We start from the raw sequence: 10,788 nt of genomic DNA on the forward strand, positions 1-10,788 counted from the left end.
ACCGATCGTCCTCTTTCGTCATAATAGTTGCAGTCACAGTCACCGATCGTCCTCCTCCGTCCGCAACGCAGATACACAGATCTGTTTGTGTATGTATATATACATGTATGTGTATGTTGATGGTGTTGTTGAAACAGATTGTTTTGTTTTATTTATTATTTTTTTTAAAACGAAAATAGATTTGTTGTTGATGATCTGTTTGTGTATGTATGTATACATGTATGATGATGATGTTGTTGATGGTGTTGTTGAACAGATTTGGGCCGGAGAATTTTCGGGGTTGGGGAAGCCCGATCCCCCCGTTAGGGGACGGGGATGGGGATGGGGACGGTGATAGGTTTTCTGTCAGGGATTGGGGCCAGGGACGGGGAGATTTTCACAATCGAAGATCGGGAATAGAGAGTGTAATCCCGAGCCCGTTGCCATTCCTATTCTAAGCCAGTTCCTCCACATTTTGCATCATAAGAGTGTTCAAAAGTGTAGCTAAAACATTTCAAATTTCAAATAAGCATTTCACTTCAGAACCTTATTTTCAGCAAAACTTGCTAGCATACATCACATCGGCCAAATATCTGAAAAACAACAAAATTAATAAGCAGAGCTTTCTAGGCCTGCTAAAATTTTTATTACTCAGGTTGGTTAAACAAGAATGCCAAATATTTCATTTAAACTGCCCTCCAATTATTTAACCCAAACAAGGAATTCAGTTCAATATTATCGAGAAAATTTCAGGAATAACTTCGAACAGACAAACATTGTGTAATTCCAAATCAGTTTTGAAGCAAATGAACAAAATTTGCCAAAAAGCAGGGGTCGTAGAACATTTAGAGAAGTTAAAGATAGTAGTGCCCCTACTTTATTGAAGCTTATGAGGTCTTAGCCACAGACTCATCTGAAAGATTGCTAGTAGTTCCTTCAACTAAAAAGCACTTACATGTGAGGAAGAAGAGTGGATGGATCAGGAGGTACATCCGAACTTTCCTGTGAAGTGAGAAATAAGTTTAGTTGTATTCCCACAAGAATAAAGCAAGTCGTTGGAAATCTAAATAATGTGTGATAATTAACGTCTTGATCTAGATGAGAGGTGCACTTTTTTTTATAAAGGAATCAGGATCACAAAGAGGGACCCATTTTGATTAACACACACAACACAATCATGTCTATTAAAAGAGTTGGCTACCAATGAAGTTGAGCGGCCACAATCATTCATCGAGTTTATTTTCTATAATACTTCATAAAATCTCTATTAATTGCAACCACAAACCATTTTATTAAAAATTTAAAGCATAGAGAGGTTTGAATGCTCAGATTCCAGAGTTTCGTAATGCAAAGTTAAATACTAAAATAAATGTAAGGTGGGGACATATGATACATATTCACATAACATGATATAGGCCGATGTAAGAAGGTGGGCATATGATATAAATATGCACATATAAAAGATACTTTCCCATACCTGTAGATATCTGTTTAGCATTGTTGTAGTACTGAAATTGAAGCCCTCAACTGGTTCTCCTTTCTTACGAGATGCATGAAGTTGCTTTCTCACTTGGGAAGCCAGCGACTGCAATTTAGCATGGTAAGATATTTGTCAAGGAACAGGGAGAAGGGAAAAAACACAAAAACAAAAATTTCAATAGTAAGAGCAACTGCAGAAGGGAAGACAGCAAATCGCGTGAGATGAACATAAAGTAACATTTTATTTGGAAAACAGCATAACCATGAAGCAGAGCAACTGCAAAAGCATGTTTAAATTCTTAAAAAGAAAAAATTGGTATGGAAGTTTTCTTGAAGTAACACATACCTTTCCTAACTCAACTCCCCACTGGTCAAAGGAGTTGATACCCCAGATGAAGCCTTCAACAGCAATTCTGTGTTCATAGAATGCCAGCAACTGAGGAAGACAGATCAAGAATTTGTGGGATTAGATCACATAGGCAGATACGTTGACCACTTAGAGTTAGCAAGAAGACACCGAATATGCACCAAGACCAGACCCAACATCTGCATGTGTTGGATACCCAGTCATAGAGATTCTAGATATGCACTTACGATATAATCTCAATAGACCTCTTGGAACTTCAGACAGCTAAATGTGCTAAAGACAATAATATATAAGACCAATTTGAAATTCTTGAAAACCTCTAATGATTATCAACATGCACAAACTACTTCATGAAATGATAAAATGGTTGGCCCCAAACCTGTCCGACATTATAAGCACTCAACGATGGAAGTAGAAGGCTGAGAGAAGGCCGATTGCCAGAGAAGGTCTGTGAAAGATAATGCAATTGTTAGGAACAAACGTTCAACTGTAAACAGTAGAGAACATAATAGACAGAAGAAAATTCACCTTGTGAGGGATAAGATGCTGGGAGACATTCTCACTTTGCAACTGTTGTGGGGTCTATAAATATGCAAAATATAGTTAGATATCCTGGCATTAAGATAGAAGTTGGAAACTAGAGGCAGATGAATAGAAACAAATCCAGTGATTTCGAGATATGAATTTAAGCAATTGCATATGGAAAACAAACAACATTTCAGAATTTTGTATAGTGTCAAACAACACCTTGACAAGGTTATGGAAAATAATTCATTTACCTTCCCATAAGCAACACCTTGACAAGGTTATGGAAAATAATTCATTTACCTTCCCATAAGCAAGGGCATCTGGCTGTGCAAAAAAGTTAGACATGAGCTCATCGTGGTTACTCACCACTTCACCTGCAACACAAATTCAATGAAAATTATGTAACAGATAAAGTCACCATCAAGAAAGGAAAAAAGTACCAAAAAAAAACAAAAAGGAAACACAAAGGAAAGGATCTAAAGACCTCCTTTACTGAGATCAAGCTTTGTGATCAAGAAGAAGAATAAAGCAAAAGACTTAGCTACCTTTCAGGTACACAGGTTGCTGACTCTTCACAATGCCAATAAAATCACAAGGAATAACTCGCCCCTGAAGGTTCCAAGAAGATAAATTATAGGGACATAGGTTTTAACTTATGGAACGGATATATACAAGCTAAATATAATCAAGTGTACAAGGCAAACACAAATACACCAGCAGCAACATGGCAATCAGTTTTGTATTTCATCAGTCAACAAGAAATTTAAGTTCTACATAACACCTCTTATTAAAAGGTCAAGTGTCATGCTATACACACTACTCTAGAGAAAAATAAAAATAACATTATTGAACCACTCATTAGCAGCCTCAAATAAGAAATATTTTTACACTTCAAGAAGCGTCAGATGTAACTAGTTCATGTATGAATTTACTATTTATATGGTCATTATCTGTAAGAACATTTACTTGTTGGCAACTGGAGTACTATATATAAAACAGAGCATGAAAATTACCTGGTGAATTAATTGGTAAAAGCTATGCTGACCATTTGTTCCTGGTTCACCGAAATCGATTTCACCAGCCTCATAGGGAAGAGCCACACCATCAATTGATACCCCTTTCCCGTTACTCTCCATGCTAACCTAAATATTGAGTAAGTTTAGCAGCATGTAAGAGCGTCAACAAGAAGCTTGCAAGATAATACAAAGCAGCAAAGGTATGGCACACGTGCCTGTTGAATATGAGGGGCAAGCTTCTCCAGGGCTTGAGAATAAGGTAAAATGGCCTGGAAGAATATCAGAAGTTTCAATGTTATGAAAATAACATCATCACAGAACTCTAAAAAAGATGGTAATTCCAACTGACTCTGTAGCAGGGTAATGTACTTACTCTTGCAGGATATCCAAGAAATGAGACATTCCATACGCTCAACAAACCTAAAAGCACCTGGAGAAATGAAGCAATGTCATTGATCAACATCCCAACCCATAAGAGTATCTGTTAAAATACCTCCAAAGTGGATCAGAAAAATCTTTAAAAAGCATAGTTGTATATTAAGCCCAGACTTTGGGGCATGAACCCACAATTCAGGGGGTCTGACATTTAGCGCTCCAGACAAATAGAAGTTTGTAAAGTATATAAATTCAGCCTATGCTGTTATTCCTAGGACCCATGATTTTGAGCCTAGTCATTGTCACACAATAACAAGAACATTAACTAGACTAATCAACTATTCTTGCGGCATATAAAATAATTACAAAAAAATAAGTAGGCGGAGAAGTTCATGTTAAGAGGCACATACAGGAATGTTTTGATCAAAAGGCGCTGAATAGAAGTGTTGATCAATGCTTGAAGCTCCCTTCAGGAACCTTTTAAGTTTTAAAAAATAGATAAATAAATAAATTCTGGCAAATACCCACCAAAATAAAATAAAAATGAAACCATGGTGCCAATATAAATTGCTGAATTGTGGATGGCATGAAACTAAAAATATTGTATAACTACTAAGAAAAGTACCATAGATCAGAAAAGTCCAGACAGTGTAAATTATCTATCCATCTAGCTTGTTGATTTACTAAAAGCTTGGGCTGTCAAGTGTCAACTATGAGAAGAAGGCTTAAGTTTGGGTGAACGCCACTTCAGACTGTAGAGCATATAATACTGAAGATTCATTGATATGACCTTTTATTTTCATCTAGTTTATGTGGAAGACTCCTCATCAATTTCCAAGACTACACGAGGAAGTTGAATAGTCATGCAAGGGAAAAGTATCTTCGTGTTATTTGCAAAGATTGAGACAATATACAATGGCAATAATATTCAACTCGACATTGTCACTGTAAGAATGAAGTGTGAAACCATCCATCATGCCAACTCAAGTTGCAATCAGGACTAAAGAAACAACTACGACATATGAGGGAAAAACCACAGTCTGCAAAGGCCACCCAAGGTTTCATGTTCATATGCAAAATTTGTAGGAAGAGATGGTATTTCACCAAGTTCATTTTATAAAGAATGTCTTACATTGCAATATGAATTTTCCTTAAAGCAGCTAAAAGACTGAGTTTTACATCTCATACACACTGGCTATACATATCATTTTCGATTTGGGTGTTACATTTACTTTTAAATTATTAAAAATCATCTGCTGCAATTAAATAAGAGAAATGTGCAAATTACTGTACTTCTCAACAACCAAGAACCCATATTGGAGAGATAAAGGAAATACTCCAACAGCGCTGCAAACTGAGAACAGTGTTCAAAGATCATAAAACCATAAGCTTCACAAAAAGGGGGGAAAAATATTACTAATAAAAATAAAAATAAAAATAAAAGAAGCCAATATACTTACCACTATATCGGCCTCCAACCCAGTCCCAGAATGCAAAAGCATTTTTAGGGTCAATCCCAAACTTCTCTACAAGCTGTAATAAAGATTAAAAGAATTTACAGATGAGGGTTACATAAGCAAACTTAACTTTGTACTAGATCAATATTATCTAATCAAGTGAGTTAGGAATTTCTAAACCAAAATCAGGTTTAAATTTTGACATGTCACGGTGCTCCATGTGCAATATATGTGGCTGGTACACATATGTTTGTACATGCATGTGCTTGAACATGTGTGTGTAATTTATGTGGTCTGTACATATATGAGCTCACACATGTGTGTGTGTTCGTGTGTCGTACTACTTGTACAGCTAAGTTAGGTTTAAGGTGAGGTTCACTCAAACATTCCATGTGTGTGGTAATTCCCTATCTTGTAAGTAAATTCATAATGCATGTCTGAGGATGAAAGGAAACACTTATTAGTGGCTTGGATTTACAAACCCATTTGTTTGGTTTGCTTCATTAGCCTTGCTTTACTTTTCTAGTTGTTTGCTTTATACGCAAAGGTAAGTAGTCAATCTCATTTTAACAGTACAATTTTGTTGGCTATGGTCCTCCTGTCTTGACTCATCTGCTAGGTCCCACTTTCAATTGCTTGTATACCAAATAACCTTGCATTAACAAATTACACTTTGGTTATACAAATAACCCAGGCTTTACCAATTTGAAATACTTGTTTATATTGCCTTTAAAAGATACAAGCAAAGGATATTCCAAACCAAAGAAAATCATTAAGGAAAAAGGAAATATTTTCAATGTGTACTGCAGAGATGATATCAAAATGGTCAAACCAAAGTGTTATACTCTTCATTCTGTGCAATGCATAATATTCTTGGTTTTTTTATTTTATGGTAATTCATTCATTTTCCCTATCATTGTTTCTTAAACAAAGATTATGCATATAAGATATGGCTAAACAGAGTTCTCATTCATGACTTAAAAAATTCTGTTTCAGGACATTCTGAAATTTCTCTGTAACAAGAGTGTTTATTTTGATTGTGATTATACTAAATAACAAGAGTTTTTTTATTTTTTATTTTGGAGCACAAGCTTCCAATTATACAAGATTAAAGAGGATATGCAAGAAGATATATACAAATTGAATCCAAAGAAAAATGGCATGCATTAACCAAGAAACAGCTTTTCATGGAAGACCGCGATAATCTATTACTTATCCAAGAAACTAATATTGTCGAATTTGAGCTCAAATAAAGAGGTATATATGAACAAATAAAAGATAAAATAAATGAACAAATGTGTGTGATTTAGATTGTAGACATTACCACCTAAGCACAACAGATAAAAGATAAAATAAGAGCAGCAAATAGACACATATTTGAACAAAAAATAGGTGATGTTTGACCACCGAATCACAAGATGAAGCAAATCGTAATACCGTTAGATTAGTACTGACAGCAACCATATGCTTTGAAACAGCCTCAGGCCTGCAATATAAAATGCCAACAATTGTGTGACCAGAGAGAGAGAGAGAGAAACAGGCAATAATTTAAAAATAAAAATAAAAATAAAAATAATCCGCATTCAGAAAAGTCCTAAGAATTTCCAATTATTTGATTATTCTGTTGTATTTCCAGACCAAAGAATTATAAGTAGACAACTAATTTCCCTTATTTTATTTATATTAACCAATTTCATTTCCCTTTAAAATTGATTTTCAAACTTCTGTCTTAAATTTCTCCTAACGCCATTGAAATTCAGATCGAAACTCTCACTATGCCCATATCTTAAAAGAAGAAAGCACATGCAATCAAACTAACCCCAAAGCAGATGAGATCCATTCCCTAAGTGTCCGAGCATTCAACATAGTTTCAGCTGTTGTAAAAGTTTTTGAAACCACCACAACTGCAAAAAACACATAAAAACTCAATGAAAGGGATGTGAAACCCCAAAAGTAGCTCAGGTGGCAAGTATATAGTGCTCAGCAGAAATGTAAAGCAAACAAGAAAAACTTAGTTTACCTAATGTAGTTTCAGGGTTCAACCCAGTAATATTTCTAGCAACGTCAATTGGATCAACATTTGCAAGACTGCAAGTGCAAACACAAGAAGAAAAAGGAGCAGGCTGAGATAAATCCATGCTCAATCACAAAATGTCATAGTTGTAATTTTATGCTGGGTTCCTCTCCCACTAAAAGCATGTGGCATCTTGTAATTGTATTTATGAAACTATGACTGGGTTTGTTGGACTATATTGGAATTTACACATCACAGTAGCCGCTTAGGACACTCATCATGAGATACAGTCACTTTCATGTGGAACACATATGGAAATGCCTTCTGTAAAATGTGTCTTGCTTATACAGAAGGGATGGCACCAAAACTTAAAAAACTGTACTTCCGGTCTTTTGCAGTGTCTTAAATGTAATCTTGAAAAGTGAAAAAATTGATCCAGTTTAAATATGTTTAAAGAAAAGCAGATGTCTTTACAATAAGGTCTCGTTTGAGAATATACTATTTTAGTAACTTTTTGATTTTTTGGTTAAAATATGAGATAAAAAAAATTAGTATGTTTGGAATAACTTTTTGATTTTTTACGAAAAGATGTGTAAAAAGTAGAGAGTAAATGGAATCTTTGACTTTTTGGTATAAGTCGTTGACTTTTAGTTTTTTTAGTGACCTTTTGACTTTAGGTTAAAATAGTGAATTGCCAAACAAGGCCTAAGTCAACTCTCACCTATACGACCATAAGTGATGCATAGCAAAAATTTCACCCAAATCAAATCATAGAGCTAGACGTGCTGCTTAGAAAAACTGAAAGCACAAGCTCATGAACTATAATTTCCTGGCGGAGAAAAGCTGAAAGAGCGAAGTAATATCCAGTTACTATAGTGATGTAAAGATCTTTTCTTTCACTGATAAAAAGACAAAAAAGAACACATGAAAAAAAGAGTCACAATTATATAACGTGTACTCACAAGCGCAGATGGCGTCCTCTTGCACATTCAATAGCCTCTGGATCTGTAGATTGCCAAGAGTTAAACCATAAATGCTTGTGCAAGGTTTTTAAACAAGCAAAATGCCAAGAGAAGGAAAATTAAAGAATGCCATGTTGACCAAAGAAGAATCAGAATTGGTTGATATATTTCTCAAAATGCTGAAGATTGGAAATTTGGAATGCGAAAAACCAACCTGTTTGAAGAGCGGTATGCACAAAAAGAGGACCTAAGAAGCTGCCACCTATACCAATAGCGATAACATTTGTCAATGCTTTTCCTGTTGCTCCAACCTACCAATATGTACCCATTAGTAACACTTAATGCAACACTGGGCTCTATTAGATGGTAATAAACAACTGAACCTTACCCAAGAACCACTGCGCACCCTCTCAGAAAAATCCCGGATCTTGTCCAGAACATTCCAAACATCTGGGACGACATTCTTTCCATTGCTGTTTATAACTGCATCTCTTGGAGCACGAAGAGCTACATGAAGGACAGACCTGTTCTCCGTGCTGTTTATCTGAATGTGCCACAGAAAACAATATCAAAGAATAAAATGATCATGATATCATAATATTTGAGCAGTATGTCAGCTTTACCATAAACCTAACTTATCATAAACAGTTCTAAATTGCTGCCTGATCAAATGCCAAGATCAGGACACTAACTATTCAAAGTGGTGCCTCTTGATTAAGCATTGCATCAGGATTCAGGAAACTATATAAATCCGTTTACAGAAGTTCATGTATGATTGGAAGAAGAAAGTAAAATCCTGCTTACCCGCTCCCCATTAAACATCTTGTTAATTTTTTCTTTAAGACACGCAGCCTGCATTATGACACAAGGAAGCACAATTAAAATATATATACTGTTTCATACGCCCAAAAGAGTAACTGTCCAATGTACCTCTGCCAACTTGAATAGCTTATTCATTGTTTCAAGAGTGGCACACTGCCTTGAGTAGTCCAATAGTATCCCATCAAACTCACTATAGAAGACATAAACATTATGATTCACATTACACTCCAATGCTAATTGCTAACCATATACTAGACATCAATATTTACATAATAGAAAAGAAGATTATAAGTTGAACAAGTTGAATAGAGTATCATACGCCATCATTGATTTGCATCGCTCAGAGTCACTCATCAATTCGCGTAAATGCGTCTTTTTAATGTCGTCAACATGGGCCTACACAGAGATACATTCTTCACATCAAATACAAATTCCATAACTCTATCAAAAAATAAAGATTGACACTAGTTACCTTCAAGTCCTTCCATTGCTCCTTGTCACAGATAAGGGCAGATGAAGCCATCTGCAATAATTTCAAAATTCACAATAAATCTTTATTTTATTTCGAACCATATCAACCAAGGAGCATGCATAAACCCTCCCTCTCATATTGCAAACAAATAACAATTTGCTTATATTTTTAGATTATTCATTGTTTAAATCCCAAAAGATGCAAAAAAGAAAGCGCTACACTCAACAGTGACTAATTATGGGTTGTTCTGAGATTTTCTCTTTCCCAATTCCTTCTTTCTTTCTTTCTTTCTTAATTCGCTAATCCTTTGCTTTCTCCGCAGCCAAACAAAGGGTTGCCTAAAAACTGACTATGTCTATTATCAAACTACATCAATTAACAAATCCAATCAAATGTAAACTCTAATCGCACAAAAAATTCTCAAAAAGAGCTCCAAAAACAACAAAAAAAGAGTCTCTAGATCGAATTACCCGGGCCCAAGTAACTGGGAACAAAGGCGAGTTGAGTATCTAGATCAACTGAACATCGATTGGAAAAAAATAAATAAAGCAGGGAAAAGATTCTTGAGCGAAACAAGTACAAAAGCAATTGATCAAAATGCAAAGAATCGAACACAGATCACTAAGACAAAAAAAGAAAAAGAAAAAGAAAAAGAAAAGAAAGTTAATGTTGACATTGCCGGAGATAATGGAAAATTGAAGAATTCATAAGTACAAACCTGGTGGAGAAATAATGTTAGAAGATATTGAGAGAGAGAGAGAGAGAGATTGAGAGATAGAGAGGTGGATAGATAGATAGGATTGGGAAGAACCTCCACAGGTTTATTCGTTATTTATGCGATATGTCCTTTTGGAACCCAAAGCAGAGAAACTGGCAAATCAAAGAAGAGTGGCACACGAAATTGCTTGGGGGGTTTCAAAAGCTTTTTGGAGTCACTTCACGTGTTGCGGAGGTGCTGTTCGATGATGCGAGCCAGTACGTGCTCCAAATCGATGGGCCATACGGCCGACGAGACCAGGTTACACTTGAGGCTCCGTTTGGGAACTTTTTAGTTTTTTTTTTTTTTTGTTATTTGAGCTTGGGCTCAAAAGTTTGATTTGGGAAGAGTTTTTTGATTTTTTTATGAAAGGAGAGTGTAATGATTATAAATTAAATGTGATATTTTGTCTGTTAAATACCCTATTCTGTCTTTCGTGACTTAAAGAATCAAAAGAATCCAAATAAGCTCTTCCCAAACCACACCTCAATTTTCTTTAAACCAAGGATAATAAAACCAGGGACTTTTGATTAAACCCGCGTTTGGTCATGATTTCAATT

The 10,788-nt window shown here is 35.4% G+C and overlaps 1 protein-coding gene across 8 annotated transcripts; it reads right to left on the reverse strand.

The window, feature by feature from the left end:
- Positions 1–588: 588 nt before the first annotated feature.
- Positions 589–10,498, reverse strand: LOC114305649 (Sugar isomerase (SIS) family protein). Of its 8 annotated transcripts, XM_082922185.1 has the most exons (26): positions 10,190–10,429; positions 9,942–9,989; positions 9,698–9,837; positions 9,472–9,522; positions 9,319–9,395; positions 9,108–9,189; positions 8,982–9,029; positions 8,566–8,721; positions 8,392–8,488; positions 8,178–8,220; positions 7,222–7,289; positions 7,021–7,105; positions 6,639–6,687; positions 5,205–5,277; positions 5,038–5,098; positions 4,155–4,221; positions 3,743–3,799; positions 3,585–3,638; positions 3,367–3,495; positions 2,899–2,962; positions 2,654–2,727; positions 2,354–2,407; positions 2,205–2,273; positions 1,805–1,894; positions 1,457–1,564; positions 589–981 (listed from the first exon to the last, which is right to left on the reverse strand). In XM_082922185.1, exons 4-26 carry the CDS (start codon positions 9,520–9,522, stop codon positions 931–933), a joined length of 1,707 nt encoding a protein of 568 aa, XP_082778311.1. In that variant the 5' UTR covers positions 9,698–9,837; positions 9,942–9,989; positions 10,190–10,429; the 3' UTR covers positions 589–930. The 8 variants fall into 8 exon arrangements, 5 of the variants coding, with proteins under 5 accessions (XP_082778311.1, XP_082778310.1, XP_082778309.1 ...); XR_014365212.1 differs by having other exon boundaries at positions 1,805–2,004; positions 9,698–9,989; positions 10,190–10,398; XM_082922184.1 differs by lacking the exon at positions 9,698–9,837 and having other exon boundaries at positions 10,190–10,454.
- Between the last annotated feature and the right edge of the window lie 290 nt (positions 10,499–10,788).

Source organism: Camellia sinensis, chromosome 3 (genome assembly GCF_055761805.1).
Source record: "Camellia sinensis isolate YWXY chromosome 3, ASM5576180v1, whole genome shotgun sequence".
NCBI lineage: Eukaryota > Viridiplantae > Streptophyta > Magnoliopsida > Ericales > Theaceae > Camellia > Camellia sinensis.